General features: G+C 37.0%; 1 protein-coding gene across 1 annotated transcript; it reads right to left on the bottom strand.

Moving 5' to 3' along the window:
* Window positions 1-7,179: 7,179 nt before the first annotated feature.
* On the bottom strand, window positions 7,180-11,112 carry LOC130730110 (uncharacterized). The gene is made up of 6 exons (XM_057582017.1): window positions 10,692-11,112; window positions 10,284-10,390; window positions 9,520-9,628; window positions 9,236-9,397; window positions 8,019-8,192; window positions 7,180-7,390 (listed from the first exon to the last, which is right to left on the bottom strand). Exons 1-6 carry the CDS (start codon window positions 10,917-10,919, stop codon window positions 7,361-7,363), a joined length of 810 nt encoding a protein of 269 aa, XP_057438000.1. The 5' UTR covers window positions 10,920-11,112; the 3' UTR covers window positions 7,180-7,360.
* Between the last annotated feature and the right edge of the window lie 9,443 nt (window positions 11,113-20,555).

Below are 20,555 nucleotides of genomic sequence, written 5' to 3'. Positions count from 1 at the left end.
GCAATATATATATAAATTTGTAATAAAAAAACTAATATATACTATTAGAAGTGAAGACATTTTTTTACCAAAGGAGACACAAGTAAAGACATTTTTTACCAAAAAGGCCACTAAAATCCACATACTTTTACTACTTAAGTGAGAGCATTTAGCAATGTGGGACACAAGTGAGGGCATTTAGCAACGTGAGACATAAGTGAGGGCAATTTTTATCAAAAAAATCATTAAAATTCACATAATTTTACTACTCAAATTTTTTTCTAATGTAATTTTCCATATTCAAGTGAGGGCAAGTGCCCTCATAGTTGTCTACTTGCATCCGTCACTGCCGTCATGCATATATATAAATTAAATGAGGAAAATGATTTGTAAACATTCACATGTGCAGACATCAACAGACATCTCAAGTGAGGAAGAAAAAAAGAAAGAGAAAGAAATAATTTGTGTGATATATAATAAAAGAAAGAGTAAAAGAAAAAAAATGAGATTTATGTTGAATGTATGCACCATTTATATGTCCATGTATTATTACTATATTAATGAAATTTAATCACATCAATTTATTTTTCTGAATCTATATCGGCAATGATTGTCAATCTCCAGTGGTGGTGTACGACTTTAGAAGTTCTTAAATCACGGTGTAGCTGAATTGACATAATGGGAAAGTACTTGTAAAGGCACTCTGACGCTCGAGCATGTGAAAAAGTATAGAGAGAATCTCAAAGTCATAGAAGAATGATGAGTTAAAGAAATGAGTAATACTTATGTAAATGAACAACCAAACTTGTATTTTTAGACATTGTGCATATGTGATTATGGGTCTCTTTGAAGTCTTAATGAAAGACTTTTGAGATGATAGTTATCTCTAAATAACCTTGTGATGTTTCACTAATCAAGTCAGTTGTGTTCGCTAGGCTTACGCTTACATATGGACGACATATATGTTTCTTATCTAAGTCATTTTTGTCGGCCAACATGGTGCTCACTTGATTGTGAGACATTTTGGCTAGCCAGGATGCTATTGGGCAGTCCATACACAACTAAAAAAATAAAAATAAATAAAATGGCAAAGTATGCATTGACGGGACATGAAAATGAGGCACTATTTAGGGATATGATAAATATATTAAAAAATAACATTATAATTTTGAGATGATAAATAATTTGAACGAAATTAAATATTTGAAGTGGTAATGATATTAAGATTTAATATTTTATAGGCATTTATGTGTAAATAAATGTAAAAAGAATATACAAGATGTCATTTTACAATTTCAATTTGTTCAACAGTTAGTTTTAGTAAACTTTTTTTTTTCTATCCTTTCAGTCTAATAGGCTTTCAGTTAGCTTTTAAGCTTTTAACTAGTACGTTATTAGTGGTTATAGATAGGTGTTGCACGACATAAAATTGTTTTCTCACAAGAGAATGTTTGTATCATGATTCATGAGCTGTCCATTTTATTAGCCACGTGAGACATTAAAATACTCAAAAAATTACACTAGGATGATTACATGGCCAAAAAAAATTGTTTTATTACACTAGAATGAGTTAGGTGCGCGTGCCATGCTCGAGACCAAGAAGGAGTGAGACGTGGATGAAAATGAAACCCTTGATACACTTATTTATTTGGGCTTTTGATCATTGGTGCCGCATATTCTCACTATGAAATTAAGCATAAGAATATATTAAGGGCATCTTATGGAATATTCCATGATTAATCTTGAGCATGCTTGATGGTCCTGCATGAAATTGAAAGGTCATTTGTTATTAGAAGGTCATAGAGAAGAGAAGAACCAAATTGTAGCCTTTAATTAAGATAACAAATACTATATTAGACCGACACGTGCAAGCAACGCGTTCTTACATTAATTATAAAATCATAGGTACGTAGTCATCTGATTGTTAATCTTTTTCTCGAGGTCTTTCTCCTTACTTGTTTTAAGTACATAATTAGTCCCTGCCGTTGATTGGAATTTCTATATGTTAAATGGAACATTACAACTGCTGCGTATTATCATTTAACTGATGTGACCCAAGTGACCATGTCAGTATCAACCTATAGGAGTGCACGCGTGAAGGACTTCCACGGTAGGAAATCATCATTTTATAGTCAAGAATTAGGGTAGCATCGGCTAATCCGATACAAAGTGTCAAAAACAAATTTACTTAATGATAGCGTCTGCTTATTGACATTGTCGGCTTACCTGCTATTAGTGTGTATCACGGCGGATGCTAAAATCACCGATCAACTTAGTGTCTATATCCATCGTCAATTAGCGTTAGTTATGACAGACATTAATTTGAACTGCGTCTAGCCTATTTCGTAGACCTAGCATTTATTGGGGGAGACAAGGGAGCCAATGGACCGAGGAGCAAGACACCAAGAGATCTCGACGCTACATCTTAACCCAAAACCTTAAGGCATTAGGTTTATGAGTCACATCTCTTATAAAGTTTTCTCCTCACCCAAACTTAACCAATGTGGGACTTCAACTCCGCACTTGAATTCTCAACAATCTCCCTCTCAAGTGCGAGTAACCACCACATTGTCATGGCCCCCTCCGCGGAAGCTTATCCACTCTTGCACCGCCGTTCGCTTCACTGCGTCAACGGAACCCGCCGCCTAGCCACACTGCTAGGAAGACTTTCAACACAAGGAGTCGTAACCATGGCTACACCAACCATCGGCTCTGATACCACTTATTGGGGGAGACAGGGGAGTCCATGGGCCTAGGAGCAAGACACCAAAAGATCTCGACGCCACATCTTAACCCAAAACCTTAAGGCATTAGGTTTATGAGTCACATCTCTTATAAAGTCTTCTCCTCACCCAAACTTAACCAATGTGGGACTCCAACTCCGCACTTGAATTCTCAACAGCATTGGCCTCGATAATGGTTTCTCCGCTCCATCGTCCTTATGAGCTCTCTCAAACCCAGGCTCCCTCAAACCTTAAACCCTCAACCTTCACTGCCCTCCTCCCCCCTTTGCCACCAGTTTCGCTGTGATGCCCCAAAGAGTGAAAATTATGTTGTTGTAGTTGCGGGGCCTGTTTGAGCTCGCTAAGCTTCTATGGAATGAGCCCCTTTATCTGCAAAGGTTGCTGATTTAATCATCCATGATTAATCTAAATCTAACCATGCGCGCGTATTAGTATAATGTTTTCATATTTCACTGTATTCTTCTTAATTTGCACTTAAATTGTGATGCTACATGCTTGAAATCAAAGGCTTAAGAAAATGTAAGCATGATCCTCTCATTGTTACACTATATGGCGCGTCATGAAAAAAAAATGTTTTTGTTTCTGTACAGTTGTTCACTATTTAAGTCTATTGAATTAGTATGTGGACTTCATTTACTTCAACAAAAAGCTAATTTTAATAAGGCTTAATTGCACTTTTGGTCCCCAACTTTGGCCTTCCTGAGAAAATCGTCCTCAAACTTCAAAATTAGCAAAAAAACGTCCCTAACGTTTACACCCGGTTGCAAAATTGGTTTTCCGTCTAACTTCCGTCAAAAATCTAACAGATTGCTGACGTGGTATTATTTAATAATATTTTAATTGAAAAATATTAATAATTTAATTAAGAAATATAATTTTTTATTTTTGGGACTAGTGACGGAGATAATCCGTCACAATTCAACCTCAACCCCCCCTACCGCTCCCTCTCATCCAACTCCAACCACAACCTAACATTCATCTTCTTGGTTTGGTGCATAAATGTTTTCTGCAATTCTCCTTCCATTGCAGAATGTTGCTTTCTGCAATCATTAAAAAAAAAATACAAGAAGTCAAGAACAGAGGAGGATGGAGATAAGCTAGGGCAGGTTCATGAACAGCAGGTAGGTCCTGGGAAAAAAAGACAAGAAATAATTTCCTTCTTACCCAGCTCTCTCTCTCTCTCTCTCATCTTCTAACTTTGGGGTTTAGATCCGATTTTTTCTTGTCCCTCACAACACCTAAACCAGAACAGATAAGGATGAAGGAGGCAAGGCAAGCCATCCAAATCCAATCCCATCAACACCACCATCTCCCATCGGACCAGATCTTCCTCTGGGTTTCTTCATCTCAGAATCAGACCATGTTTCTTCATCTGGTTTCTTCTCCATTGTGGCCTCATCCTCCACTACCAAGCCAAGGGGCCGCCGTCACCACCCACTCCATATCCTCCTTCCCGACCTGAATCACGCGTTACCATCATCGTTTCCCTTGATCTGTGCGCCGCCGCCACCTCCTCTAGGTCTGCGTCATCTCTCTCTCTCTCTCTCTCTCTCTCTCTCTCTCTCTCTCTCTCTCTGGAGCTTCGCAATCACATGCGCCGCCCCTCGCGATCCTTTCTCGGACCACCGCGGTCAGCGCCACTGTTATCGCAGTGGTAAGAGTGGTTGGGGAGGGAGCCAGAGGTGGCGGCGTTCCTCAGATTGGTTCTGGTCTGTTAGGGTTTTGGGAGAGGATGGAGAGAGAGGATTATGGCTTAATATTTTAATTTTTTGGTACATGGCTAAATATTTTAATTAAAGAATATTAATAAATTATTTTTTCAGTTAAAATTAATTTAGAAATGCCATGTCACCATTTTCAGTTAGATTTTGGACGGAAAACCAATTTTGCAACCGGGTGTAAACGTTAGGGACGTTTTTTGCTAATTTTAAAATTTGGGGACGATTTTCGCAGAAAGGCCAAAGTTGGGGGACCAAAAGTGCAATTAAGCCTAATTAGTTCAAGATCCTGGACCTCCTTAACAATTTTTGCCCCAATAATAATTAGTATGCTTCAGCCAAAACAAAGAACTAATTTTAATAAATAGATCGCGATCCTGGGCCTTAAGAACTTTTGTCCCAATATACCTTTCTGGGAGATTCAGATTACATGGTGGTGGTGGTTATTTGACCTTTGGTTATTTGAAATTTTGTCCAAATATATCGTGTTTGGTCCTTTTTGTCCAGCTTCGTCTGAACCTACAAACTTATCTGTATCTTTGTTTTTCTGTTTTTGCTTTGTTGCTAGTTATCTTTACCTCTGTTTTTGCCTTGTTGCCTTTAATTGTCGAGTTTTTTTGGCTTCTTTGTTGGGGTCGCTTACTTGTTTCAGTTAAAGTTGCTCACTTGGGAGAGTTTTATTCCCAAGATCTCTTTATCTTAAATTCTTAATAAATCTTATCTTATCTTTTTTGTAAAAAATACATAATTAGTATGCTTCATGTTTGAAATATGAAAACTGAATTAGAGGAAATTGGCTCCAATCATTACTTTAATAGGTTGGGGATGTAAATAAAAAAATTTGCAGTGAAACTTATTCCAAGAATTAATTTAAAGTGTCATGGAAGATGTCGAAGCTCTTGTTGGGGAAGAGATAATGAGAGACAAACAGTATACTTTGCACAGGTTTATGCATCTAACCATTCAAAGCAGATTTTAAAGCTTGAAAGAGTGATTGATAAGCTTAAAGTTGCAAAAAATTATGAAAGTGTTGGACCCAGTGGCGGACCTTCAGAAAAATCTTTAAAAGGGTCAAACTAATATATGTAATAAGACAAGTTAATTATATGATATTATATATGTTATAAAGTTTTTAAATGTGTTCTTTTTTTAGCTGCAAATAGTTTATTCATGTGTTTTTTTATCAGGGTTGTCTAAATGACCCTTGATAAAAATTGGGTTAAATCACCCTTTGATGAGGTGTTCCACTAATATTGTAACATGGGTTTTTAAAATTCCAACTCATTTTTTATTTTATATTACCATAATATTCATTTTATTAAATAAATTATTTACATAATAAACCAATCAATTAGAATAATAACACATAACTCATTTTCCCAAAAGAATCAATTGAGAACCCTAATACCCCATTCTTCCACATTTTCTCAACCTGTTTTATTCGTTCTTGTTCTTGGCCTCTTGCTGAAGCATTCGCGAGATCTGGCGAAGACAATCTATGAGGTCTTGTCGGGATTAATCTCGTATGCAAAACTTAAGCAACAAGGATTGATACCAGATTCAATTATTGATGGAGTGCCTGAACAATTGCAAGGCCGTGATCATGGTCAGATGAGAATTTACAGGCATAACCAAATTGAAGTATATTATTTTATCAAACTTAAAAAAATTGATTTAATTGTTGTTCCAATGTTCCATCCATGACAATTATTCTTATATTCTTAAACCATTTAGTGTTGCGGCTATGGCAGGTTGGAAAAAAATGACAGAGCTTGGATAGCTTCCAAAATGTCGTAAGGGTTATGAGGGTTTTTTTTAGAAGGAGTTATATGTTATTATGTTAATTCATTGGTTTATTTTGCAAATAGATTATTTAACTAAATGAATGTTATGAAAACATAAAATAAAAAAATAATGAAATGAGTTGGAATTTATAAAAACACATGTTATAATATTATTGGGACAACTCATCAAGGGTGATTTAACCCAAATTTTATCAAGGATCATTTAGACAACCCTTTTTTTATCCCGCTATAATATAAGAACATACATAACTAATTTTAGTACTATAAATTTAACATGTCAATAAAAATTTGGTAATGACTTGGAAGATTTGCTCACAATTTCAGGGTCTTTAAGTTGACGTTCTTGTGTAGGTAAAACAGTACTCCTAATTTGGAGATACTAAATACATATAGTAACTTCAAGTTACGGGTATTGTCTAACCTAGTCAAGAGCGGCCAATTTATGGACTCGTATACTGTGAGCAAATGGTGTAACCTATCATTAGTTTAGTATTGACAGCTAATATTAGCGTCAGACTCTACAACAAACACCATTTTATTTTATGAATTTGCATTGGTCAACGCCCAGGGTGAGTTACTTAGACTTAGAGTCCACTAAACTGACACTAAAATGAAGCGGTCACAGAGCCAATGCTCTAAGTTAGCTTCAGGCCAAGAAGCTTTAAGCCTTTTTTGAATTGGACCTTTCTTTTTATTCTCTTCTAAATTAAAAATAAGCTTTAAGCCTTTTTTATGTGTGGAAGCTTTAAGCTTTTTGGAAAAAAACTGAAGGAAAGATGAAGGGATATGGATCCTCTGCAGCCTCCTGCCTCTACAATACATATTATTCAGTTAAATTAATCAATTAATCAACTATTTTTACCAATCACTTTTCATTAGCAATTTTAATCATTGGATTCAAAAATCAATGGCCGTGATGCTGCAAGAGAGGGGTTGCTTATAAAAGTGCAGGAGGGGATCCATTTTCAAGAAGCTCCAACCTACACCACCTTCCATTTCTGGTTTTCATTTGTTACATGCTCACATCTCTTCCATACATACACAACCTAATAAACAAAGCCTAAAGCACACTATGCATAGCATTCTCCCACTTATTGCAAAGAGAAGCCCTATTTCAGACCTGAACACCAATCCTTTCTGCTACCTGCATTAGCAAAATATTTAAGTCATATATGTATTACCTAGAGTGACCTCACCAAAACTCAAGAATTAAAAGTTTAATTTTCAAAATCATGAATAAGACAATCATTTTAATATAACTTCAAAACAGCAGAAGATTTACTCAATTATAGCTCTTAGAACTCAGGTTAGGTTAGGCCTAACTCTATTCAGAAGCTACTGAGTGGTGATGATTGCTCTAAGGCTATACCCGATATAAGGACTATTTTAGTCATATCTCTAGTTAATGTGAGACCTTAACACCCACCTCACGCCCAGAGCTGAACATCATATGTGGGTGGCCCATTATGGGTGGCTCGATAAACAGATCTAGGATGGTCTCTAATACTATCTTAGAATTCAGGTTAGGCCTAAATCTACCCAAAAGTCTAAGGGGTCGGGATCGTTCTACCCTATAAGGACTATTTTAACCATATCTCTACTCAACATGGAACTTAGCAATAGTTATTAATGTTTCCATAATGTCACAACCTACGTAAGGATAGAGGATATACCTGAATTAAACAGTTTTTGGTTCACTATTTGTATTTTATTCTCACTAGTATCCAACAATTTCTTTATGTATCTAAAATTGATTATGTTAAGATATATACCTCCTTAAAGGAGTGAACATCGCTTCCCCAAAGCCAAGCATCACAGCCAGCATCTCTGGCACCCCATATATCATTTCTACGATCATCGCCAACATGAACAGCATCCTCAGGTTTTACGCCCAATAGTTCACATGCTTTAAGAAATATAGTTGGATTTGGCTTCTCGGCTGCAACCTATTTGAAAATGGCATAAAGAAACATTGACATACACATTGTAAGTTTGAATGCGAGAGAAGTTCATAAATTAACTATGGTATAAAAAGGAAAGTTATATGATTGTGAAACCTTAGATTAGAAGCATGCACGGTGTACGCAGCATGTAAATGCATGGATTCTCAAAAGTATATGAGATCCTATGGCACATAAACGCTTATTCATAAGCTAATTTCAGAAATTTATTGAAATAAACTTCAAATAGCTTATATGTGAGTATAAACACTTATACATAAGCTAATTTGAGTAATTTATGAAAATAAGCTCAAAACAGCTCATAGGTAAGTCATGGGCTATTTTCATAAGCATACCCAAACACTTGTATAAGAGTTTATGCTATAAGATAAGCTCAAATAAGCTCAAACAAACGTGGCCATAAACAAGAACTTGACAACCCAAATAATTGTCAAGAGTCTTACAACAGATCTGTTAATTCCCGAAAGTTAATATAGGCAACAATAACAAGTGCCACATGATCTATTATACAATGCTCAAGTATTGGTGAATAGAAGAATTTATTTTAGCAATCAACTTTCCATTTGGATATTTTCACAAAATTATTTAACGTTGCCAAATCTGCATGCAGTACTAGATAAAATCTCGAATTAAGGTCATGCGTTTCTTATGTGAATTCATTATGTAAGCATCTTTGGTTAAATGGTGGGAGAGCTCAACAGCATGATCCTGAAGTCCAGAATCATGATGAGTCCAATGCAATTCTGATGTGAGCCCCCAGCTACAATATCAACTTCCAGAATTGGCATGTTTTAGATCCACCAGAAAGATAAATATTAGTCATAGTTTATGATATGAATAAAGATTTCTGTGCTTTCAGTATCTGATTTTCTTTCTTCTCTTCCTTAATAAATATTTTTCACTTCAATGATCCTTCTCCATTGTCATATGTGAATGAAATCAATACTAGTTTCATGCATATATTGGTGAGAAAGGGATGAAAGCTGAAATTTAATAGCACAAACTGACAAAAAGAGCAATTTGCTTACCTCAGCTGAAACAGCAACTGCATCAAACCAGTTATCACATTTCAATGCCCTCAGAAGAGGTCTTAACCGAGTATCAAAATTTGACACAACAGCCAATTTTACACCTGATTTTCTAAGAGCTTTGAAAACTTCTTCTGCATCAGGATCACAGAGGTGCCATGCCTATGGATGATAGCCAGCAAAAAATATCAAACGCTACCCAAAGTTTCCTTTTTAATAAAAGAGGAAAGAAAAGAAAACAGGTGTTATACATTTTAGAAAAAGGAAACTGAAGCAGTCTTTACCTTGTCTGTCATATAGTAGTTATAAAGTTCTTCAAAGTATTGAGAATCTGAACACCCGGTAGAATAACTAACTATGTATTGCCAGAAGGGCCTGCCGTCATTAACATATCTGCAAGTAAGAGAAAAGAAACTCTCAATTATACAAAAGATGATACTAATTAAGGGTCTCAATAGATACGACAGAGGATTGTTTTTTTATTCCCCGACTGAAGTTATTAAAATGTTATCTAGAGCTTCTTTATTTGTTATACCTATAGACACTGTGCTCATTTAAGAATTACTCAAATCATCCAGAAGTAGGAATAGCTCAGTGCCTGTTTAAAACTCTTTCTACAATTGATTCTAAAGTCTGAATCAATTCTGATGAGAAGCTTCTATGACTAACTTCTGGATGCTAGAATTGATTCAGGAAAAATAGAGCTTGATCCAAACAATGGACCCATGGTTTACCAAACTAAACCACTGCATTGAAGGTACTTTCAGCAAAAGGGGAAATCAGCTGTTTTTGTAGAAATATTTAAAATGACAAAATCAGGAAATTTCCCATCCCATGAAACTCAGCCATGATAATTTGACATATACCGAGTACCGACTGATGAAAGCAACAGTTAACATTAATACCAATAATCAGATAAGCCTAAACATTTATATATATCAATTGATGGCCATATATAAAACCAAATTTCAGATAGTTCTAATTAATATGAGCATATGTTCAGGATTATAAGCAAAAAGAACAAATGAGTTTGTAGAAGGATACCCACCTGAGACGAGATTTACCCCATGGCTGGCCATAAGCTCTTCTGTATCTGTTCAATATCTCATCCTCTGAGTAGTTTACCCCATACTTCTCCCCAATCTTCCTATATATCTATAACACAACAAACCACACACCCAAAAGTTAAAAATTGAAGAAAAAAAACACTGAAAATTCATAGAAAATTGTAGAATTTAATAACTTATTTAATGTTGAGACATCTAAAAAACACTTTGGTGACCAAAAAAAAATTCTATGTTCTATGACAAGAGTGTTCATTCATTGCAAAAAAAAGCAGAAAGACCCAAATGTTGAAATAGACATGCATTGACCCAGAAACTAAGAAAGCATGTTCCTTTGCAGCAATTGGTGAAATCTAGATGTGGGTTTAGAGAGAGAGAGAGAGAGAGTGAACCTCGGCCATGGGTTGAGAAGGAAGAACAAGGGTGCCAACAGCATCAACGAGAAGGGCCTTGTGAGTGATTTGGCCATAAAGGGATCTTCTGTAATCGGCATAATCCTTCAGAGCCACGTTCTCTGCTGGTTTAGCAGCTGCCACAGCCACAGAGGAGTAAGAAAACCGCCACAATTTGTTACACACCGCCAGTGAACTCGACTTCGAACCCAGAATCCTAGAAGCCATCTTCACTGCTCTTTCTCACAAACACTCTCTTCACATTGGAAATTGGGAAGAAGAAGAAGAAGGATTGTTGGTCAGCTTGGTGCTGATGCAGAGGAGAAGGAAAGGGTCCTCACTCTCAGACAACACGGACAAGGGAACCAACGGAAAAGGAAAGGCTTGTAATTTGTTGCATTACATGTAACTATGATTTCTAGAAATGCCCCTGGACTTTTTTCTTATTACCTCTGTGTTTTTCAGTATAAGACCGGTGTCCTTCTTTAAACTCAATCATGTTTGAGTCGGGAACATCCAATCATGGTGGGGCTAGCTCTTTCAACGGACGTTTTTTCATTCACAAAACTCGAACTCGAGACATTATTTAAAAGAATCAAACATAAACCGCTTGAACCAACCACTCATTCAGATTACCTATGTGTTTTAATGTTTGGTTTTTCTTATTTTCAGATTTTAAAAACATCTAATTTTCCCCCTTTCTATACTACATTACTACTAACAATTTATTTCTTGATTTGTGTGTCTTTATTATTATTTTTAAGTTTTAGTATAATCTGATGTATTTGTGGATAATTATAATGAACAGCTGTATAGATAAGTAGTACTCCATCCGTTCCTATTTATAAGTTCATTTTACCCAATTTTCTTAGATTAAGAAAAGTAGTTACAAGCAATAAATTTGTAAAAGAATTTATTCACTTTCATAGATTACCCTTATTTAATTTCTTATAAATTTCTCTCTCCAAGTTATTATTTCAAAATCTCATTGTCTCTTGCATATTAAATATGAGGATAGTTTCGGGAAAAAATAACCATTGATATTGTAAATGGACTTATATTTAGGAACAAGAAAAACACTCAAAAATTACCTTATAATAAGGAACAGATGGAGTATCTCTTTATCTCTTATATATGTCTTGTTTGAATAAGTTTATTTAAATTTATCTTATAGCAGAAATGCTTATATTAATATTTGGAAAAATATATTTACATACTTATGACTTGTTTCGAAGAACTTGTTTAATTGACTAAAAAATATTTTGTCCATGTATTTTATAGTATTTTTTGGCACATGTTTTGGAAATTGAATTAATGTTAATTGTTGGTGTTAATTAAGGTACGGCAGCATACTTGTTTTTGGAATAAGTACATAATTTAAACAAATTTCACTAGCACTAAATTGTTTTTTTAGATAGAAATAGTATTGATATCTCATCTCGCGTCATGCACGGATGGAATAAGAGTACATTGTCGATAATTATCATCAAATATTTCATATTTTCTCTCTTGTTTTTCTTTTTTAAATACATATATCGCATATTTGAGTTTTTGTTTCTAATCCTAGTTACATTCTAATTCCTTTTGTTTTCTAATTTGTTATGTTTTGAACCAATATATCAAAATCATATTAATCTTCCAGATATTTATACGAAAACATAAAATACAATTTTTTTGAGTCAATTTCCAAATCAATCCTTTAAAACTATTTGATTTCAATTTTTTGATGACATATTTGATATCATTTTGAACGTAAGATATTAAATTTAATTTTTTTTATTTTGTAATATAAAAACAATCATAATCATTAAAAAAAGACTTGTCTGCATACATCTTAATGTTAGAAAAGTCAGAATTGACTTTTATTAGTTATTTTAATGTCTTTAAAACTATTAAATGTCAAATTAATACACTAGTTGTTTCGAAAAAATCACAATTGATTTTTGTTAATTGTTTTAATGTCATTAATAAATATTAAATGCAATATTAATACATTAACTGTTTTCAAAAATATGACATTAATAAATATTTAAATTACTTAAAAATCAGAAAATATAAAAAGACATCATCTACCTACTTATCATAGTATGAGAGAGAAAACTTATGAAAAAGACATAGAATAATGGGTGACACTTATCGGAGTTGCCACTTTTTTGTTTTGAAATAGTATTGGAATATAGAATATGATTATACTAATAACCTAATGTTTTCATAATTATATATATATATATATATGTGGGAAAGTAATTTTTGTCAAGTTATTATGTGGACCGGAATGAAGCGAACTGTGCATGTCCTTCGCATGTGGATTGAAATGAGCCGACTTAATGGGGCAAAGGGGGTGAAGGATATGGGGCAAATTCACTTTAGGGGACTTGGTTATTTTTTAGGCTAAGAGACGATCTCATCAAAACAAACTTTAGGACTTTGACAACTTATGTACCTCAATAATTTTGGTTCATCTTAGTTGTTTCCGAAGTATGTTAGTTAGGGATGTAGATATTTTCTTCTTAACTCGTTGCTCATGTCCCCCGAATGACAACACTTGTTAGCCATGTGAAACGGGAGTCGGTTAATTACAGGAGGCCATATATGTTTAAGCAGTAGAGGCCTTTGAAATATTCATGTGGAGGCCTTTGAAATATTCATGTTCACTTAATATACGAGACTGAGTTTGGAGTTTTTCTTTAAGGTTTCCTAGCTTGGTCTTCGTGTTCATGACGTGAACATTACATATGCTTAGTGATAATTCTTTTATACAAAAAAAAATTAAGGTGTGGAAATGGTACCTCAATCAAAGGGATGTTGAGTTTAATGAGCATTTACTTACATACTTACACTTACTTATAGACAAATGGGGTTTGAAACTGCAATATATCATATACAAAATTCTACTCATACTTCACTCAATCGTTGCATAAATATTATCTGTGCTGTCAAAATCTTTCTTGGAAAAATATGCATAGCTTCAAGAGCATCAGATTCGTAAGTCACATTTCTAAAGCCCATGTTCCAAATATATGCTTCTGATTTGCAAATCGCATATATGCTTTACTGTCATCCAAACATAATTTTAGGAGTCAAAACTACATTTGCAACTAAGCCAACTACCAAAATGAGGTTAGACAATAGTAAGCGTTTAGCTAAATTTTCAGTCATTTATTATAGTTGAGAAAAAAAATCATTCTAGGTTTAAAACTAATAGGATGCATCTTAACTTATTCCTCATGAATTCACTCTTAATATAAAATTTAAACATAAAATTTCATTTATAATAAAAGACTCTGTGCTAGATAAAACCACATCAAACCAAATTTATTATCAAATTCACGTCAGCACACTTATGTCCCAGGTAAGCAACACTCATCAAATTCATCTAAGCACATGTACATGGGACCAATCAAATTAAAGCGGGTCCATCCCCAAGGCTCATCATTTTCCCGCATCAAATTGACTCTCCTTTTGAATTATTCACACAACTTTTTTTTCTTTTCTTTTATTTTCACTACTCATTTTCTTTTGATATTAATCATATATTTCTCTTGTTTTTCTTTGATTTTCTCTTTTGGATGTGAGTGAGATTATAGTATAAATCCAAACTTATTGAATTGCCAAACCTTTTGGATTTGTGTGACCAAATTCTAGTGCAAAGCCACGTTAGAGCATGAGGATACACGTTACATGTTTATTATTTTTATCTCCAACCTCGGATGTTGTTTGCGGATTATACTCTTCTGCAATAAATTTAGTAAGGATTAATGGTTACATGTTGTAATTCTCTTCTTCAAGTCACTATTCATAGCAATGATTGATTGATGAGTGAAAGCAACGCTTCGTGTAGAGACGGGTGAGAAATTTAGAATCTGTCTGATGACTTAGTAAAGATAACAACAAAAGTGTTATATATGCCGATACAGATGTTTGATTGAGAGGGCATCAAAGCCTTATTTAATTTATATATCAACAAAAATAACATCAATTGGTATAATTCATCTAATGTAATGAAAAAGTTTAGTTATCTTAGTTTGGACGAGTAATTTTCTTTCGAAATAATTGTGTCCGATACTTACCAAAAAAAATATTGTGTGTTTAATTCTTGTTGTTAATATGAGAATTGTGTTAATGGGACAATCTATAAGTACTTTTAGTAAGCGAATCATGACCATGCCCTAATTCATAAGGGTTATTACAGTTGAACTTACTCAAACTTTTATTCACCAAAATGTAATGAAAAAATTAGATTTGTAAGAATTTTAGACCTTCTATATACTACTATATGTTAACTTTCTGCAAATTAAGGTGTTTTTGCTTACAATTTTGAGATAGCAACATTTTTATTTTTTTCAATAATAATTTTAAGAAATATTTTGTATGTCATATTGTCTCGTATGAAGGATATTTGTAAGCACAAAAAGTATAAAAATTGACAAAGTAAAATTTAAATACTACACATATTTTTAAAACTAGTATTCATAAAGTCCACATGCAACATAAGCAATTATAACTGAAAATATGTAAGTATTTTATTTTTGAACGTAAGTATATATTTGACTTTTTGAAATAAGCCATATCTATTTCAAGATATGGTGAATTTGTTTTGATCCACAATTTATTTGGTCAAGACCTGAAATGTTGTGGTTATTCTATTTTCATCCACAAGAATTGTATGGCGGGCCTATTGAGGTAAACCCCAAACGTCTCATAGTCATGATAAGAGGGCCCAAAATAATCTAAACCACAATGTAATGGCTCCTCTCCTCCCTCTTCTTCATTGCAGAATCCGTTTCAATCTTCAAAAATGACCAAGGGTCCTTTAGCCTCAGCCATCATGTACGTACTTGACAAATACTTACATATTTTCAGTTATAATTGCTTATGTTGCATGTGGACTTTATGAATACTAGTTTTAAAAATATGTGTAGTATTTAAATTTTACTTTGTCAATTTTTATACTTTTTGTGCTTACAAATATCATTCATACGAGACAATATGACATACAAAATATTTCTTAAAATTAGGAGAGGAGCCATTACATTGTGGTTTAGATTACTTTGGGCCCTCTTATCATGACTATGAGACGTTTGGGGTTTACCTCAATAGGCCCGCCATACAATTCTTGTGGATGAAAATAGAATAACCACAACATTTCAGGTCTTGACCAAATAAATTGTGGATCAAAACAAATTCACCATAGAGGGAGAGAGAGAGTGAGAGAGGGAGGAGGAGGTATGATGGCTTTGAACGTGGACTGCATGGGCATGGAGAGATCCGTAGGGCAGCTACGGACCTTACCCATTTCTTTTTCACAAACTTCCCGGAGACGTGGGGTGAAAAGCAACTACGGCAGGTGTTTCAGAGGTATGAACGGGTATGGGAGGTCTTCGTTTCTCCGAGGAGGGACAAGTGGGGCAAGCGTTTCGGGTTCGTTCGATTCGTTGGCGTGAAAAACCCGAGGAAGCTGGAGCAGGAACTTGATACAATTGTGATAGGAAGCACCAAGATGCACGTGAATTTTCCCAGGTTCAGGAAACACCAAATGGCACCTGCCAAACATCCGCAACGCCATACGAAGGGGAGCAATCACGAGTCCGGTGTGGGTAGAGGGAAAATGCATGGGTCGAGAGTGACCATTGCTGGTGCAGAAAGCAGGGTTAGCAGAACTGGGTTTGTCAAGAAATCTTATGCACAGGCGGTCTTGGGAACAGGGCAAACCAACTTACGGAACCAGGCGGTTTTCGAACCAAAAACGTGTGCGAGGCAGGACACAGCTGAAGAGTGGGGTGGTCCGGTTGTCCCGGATGGGGAGATGTGGATGAAGCGGAGCCTTGTTGGGGTCCTCAGGAACTTGGATGTCATTCCGTTACTACAGGATGCAGCAATGCTTACTGGTTTTACTCATATTCAAGTCAGATATTTAGAGGATGATTTGGTGTTACTAACGGGGCCTGCAGGTTTCGACTTGCAAGAGGCTCTTTATGTAGGAGGAGGAATGAATGAGGTCTTCCATGTTGTTTATCCTTGGTCACCCTCGGTGACTTCTGTCTCTAGGGTGGTCCGGGTGCGATGCACATGGTTTCCAATTAATATGTGGACTAAGGAATGCTTTGCGGAATTGGTGAGACCAGTGGGGGAGCTGATAGCTGTGGATAAAGATACTGAATCTTTTTCTTCTCTGGCGTTTGCTAGGCTGCAGATTAGGACGGCTTTCCAGAGGGTGGTTTCAGAGTTCCGGAGGTTAAGAGTGGGTGGCATTGAGTATTGCATCAGTATCTGTGAGGAGTTGGGCGTTTCGTCCAGTTGTTGCTCGCGTGGTGTCGCAGAATTGCCGGGGGAAGACGAGGAGGACAATGATTCTTCATGGTCTTCTGGTGGCTCCTCCCGCGACTTTTTTCATTCGGAGGATTGCAGTGGTGTGGCTGACACCGTCGACGACGATGGGTTCCGATCCTTGCCTCTCTCTCCGTCGATTCGAATTTTGAATTCGACACCTGTAACTGCCGCTAACGTCGCACAGGGAGTTTCCGGAAATTACGTGGAAGACGTTGCCGAAGGGAACGTTTTGGCGGTGCAGTCTTTAGTGGCACAAGTCAACAAGAATTTTATGGAGGACGTGGTAGCGGAAAATCTTCACCCTGATATCGAGTTTGATTGTGTGCACGTGGGAAGCAGTGTGCAGAGGGGACCCACGACATCTTTTTTGTCACCTACAGGGGACACTGTTATAAAAATAACTTCTCCCATTGACCCAAGGTTGGAATTTGGGCCTTTGAAAAACTGCCCAACCCGTATGGCCTCGGGTACCTGCACTTTTGGCCCAATTTCAGGACAGGAAAACTCTAGTGGTTTCGACAATGACGTGAACGCAGAAGAAGGAGGTGGAATTGGGGGTTTGGGGCGTGAGGATGATGACATACCAGAGAGGCCTTTGCCTAATACAAACCAAAACGAGTTGCATACTGGCGGGGTCGAGGGTGCGCGCAGCACTAGTCGTGAATCTTTTATCCCGGGTGAAGGGGTGGCTACGACCAATGGATTTGAGGCTCTAATCCGTAGGGCGACTACGTCGGCAGCTATGGCGGGTTTTTCGTCGAGTTCCAGTGTTGAACAAAGCAGCTTGACGGCGGCAGAGCGGAGAAGGATGAAACGACAACAGCTTCGTGGTTCCTTCTCTCAAGGTTCCGATTTACCCAGGTTAGACAGTATTTTCTGGTTGGGTAATTCTAATGCTGCAGCGCAGTCACTTTGGGATATTGGGAAAGAGCTGGGTGTGACTAGTCAAGGGGCAGAGGATGAAGTTGTTAGGAGGATTGCAGGCCTTGAACAGAGAGATGTTGGTGTTGTCGTTGGTTCTGGGAATCATAACGGTGGTGTGGGGACTAGTGGTTTGTGATGAAGATTCTTTCTTTCAATATTAGAGGGCTGGGTATGCCAGCAAAACGGAGGGTGGTTCGAGGGGTGGTGTGTAAATATCAGGCGGAGTTGCTGTGTCTCCAGGAAACAAAAATTACCAATCTGAATCGCAGGTTGTGTGCTCAGGTGTGGGGGGATAGTGATTTTGATTGGAAGGGCATTCCTGCAGCAAATAGAGGTGGGGGTATTTTGTGTGTCTGGAGGAAGGATCGTTTTGTCTTGGAGTCTTCTGTGGAAGGGGATGGCTTCTTAGGTTTGGTGGGTTGCTGGGATGGTCCTCAGAACAGGTGCGTAATTGTTAATGTTTATGCGCCCTGTTCTTCGGCTGCGAAGAGAGCTTTGTGGATGGCCTTGGTTTCCTGGCGTCAGACGTGTTCGGTGGATGTGTGGTGTGTGGCTGGCGATTTCAACGTTGTTCGGTATGTGGGGGAGAGGCGTGGTCGTTCGGGGGATTTGGGAATACACAGGCGGGAGATGGATGATTTCAATTATTTCATTAATTCTATGGAGGTTTGTGATATTCCCCTGGCAGGTAGGAAATTTACTTGGCATAGACCTAATAACCAAGCTAAAAGCAGGTTAGATAGGTTCTTGGTTTCTGCAAACTGGTTGGACAGGTGGCCTAATTGTTCCCAGTTGGTGTTGAATAGAGATGTGTCTGATCATTGCCCGCTTCTTTTGCAACGTACCTTCCATGATTGGGGGCCGAAGCCTTTTCGGACTCTCAATTGCTGGTTTCAAGACCCTAGATTGACTGGTTTTGTGTTGTCTTCATGGAAGGAGATTGCTGTTAATGGGCGGGGTATGTTTGTGCTGAAAGAAAAATTAAATCAGCTAAAGGGCTCTTTAAAGAAGTGGTTTAGGGAGGTGTTCGGGGATTTAAAACAGAAGAGGGATGTTGCTGTTAGCAAAATGAATGAGTTGGATTTGAAAGAGGAAAGGGAGGGGTTGTCCGTTCAGGAGGTGGCTGAGAGGAAAAATCTGCTCAGTGAATTTTGGAATACTTTGAAATTCCATGAGTCTTTGTTGTGTCAGAAGGCAAGGTCGAGATGGATTGCGGAAGGAGATCAAAATACCAAATTCTTTCATTCAACAATTAACTGGAAGAGGCGAGCTAACTCAATTATTGGCTTAGTGGTGGATGGCTCTTGGGAGAAGGATCCAACCAAGGTCAAGGCGGAGGTGCATCATTTCTTTGAAAATAAGTTTAAGTCTGCTTGGTGGTTAAGACCCAGGTTGGACGGTGTTCAGTTTCGTTCTTTGTCCGATAAGGATAATTCAGTTCTGATTGCACCCTTTGATGATGAAGAAATTAAAGTTGCAGTATGGGATTGTGGTGGTGACAAAAGCCCAGGTCCTGATGGGTTTAATTTCAAATTTATTCAAGAATTTTGGGCAGTTTTGAAGGATGATTTTGTGACAGCTGTGAAAGGTTTTTGGGAGAGCGGAACTTAGCCTAGGGGAAGCAATGCCTCTTTTATTGCTTTAATTCCCAAGGTCAAGTCTCCACAAGCTTTGAGTGAGTTTCGTCCCATTTCTCTGATTGGTTGTATTTACAAAGTGGTGTCTAAGTTGCTTGCAGGCAGACTTAAACTGGTGCTTGGAAAGATAATTGATAGTCGTCAGTTTGCTTTTCTTGGGGGGGGGAGGAATATGCTGGATAGTGTGGTGGTTGTTAATGAAGCTGTCCATGAAGCGAAGATTCTCAAAAAACCGACGGTAATTTTCAAGGTAGATTATGAGAAGGCTAATGATTCTGTGGAGTGGGATTTCCTGTATTATATGATGCGGAGATTGGGGTTTCATGAGCAGTGGATTGGGTGGATTAAAAATTGTTTACAGTCTGCTTCAGTTTCAGTTTTGGTGAACGGGAGTCCTTGCGATGAATTTAAAATGGAAAAGGGCCTTAGACAGGGAGATCCTCTTGCACCTTTCATCTTTTTAATTGTAGTGGAAGGTTTGAATGGCTTGTTTTTGAATGCTGTGAGGTTGCAGAAGTTTGTAGGTTGCAAAGTGGGTAGGGAGGGAGCTGTGGATGTTTCTCTTCTTCAATTTGCTGATGATACTATTTTTTGGGAGAGGCTTGCTTGCAAAATATAATTGTTCTCAAAAGTGTCTTGCGTTGTTTTGAGTTGGTTTCTGGTTTGAAAGTAAATTTCACAAAGAGCAAATTGGCCACCATTGCAGTGGAGCACAATGACTCTCTCATGTTTGCTTCTCTTCTTCATTGTAAGGAGATGAGGATTCCGTTTATTTATTTGGGTATTCCGGTGGGGGGAAATCATCGCTTGAAGTGCACTTGGGATCCGGTTATTCAGAAGCTTAAGTCAAAGCTTGCGGTCTGGAAGGCGAAATCCATTTCATTTGGGGGGCGTATCTGTTTGATTCAGAGTGTTCTAACAGCGCTTCCTCTGTTTTTTCTGACTTTCTTTAGGATCCCAGTGGGTGTGGAGA

Source organism: Lotus japonicus, chromosome 1, assembly GCF_012489685.1.
Source record: "Lotus japonicus ecotype B-129 chromosome 1, LjGifu_v1.2".
Lineage (NCBI taxonomy): Eukaryota > Viridiplantae > Streptophyta > Magnoliopsida > Fabales > Fabaceae > Lotus > Lotus japonicus.
The sequence above is the reverse complement of the archived record's forward strand: the minus strand, read 5'-3'. Positions and strand labels throughout refer to the sequence as shown.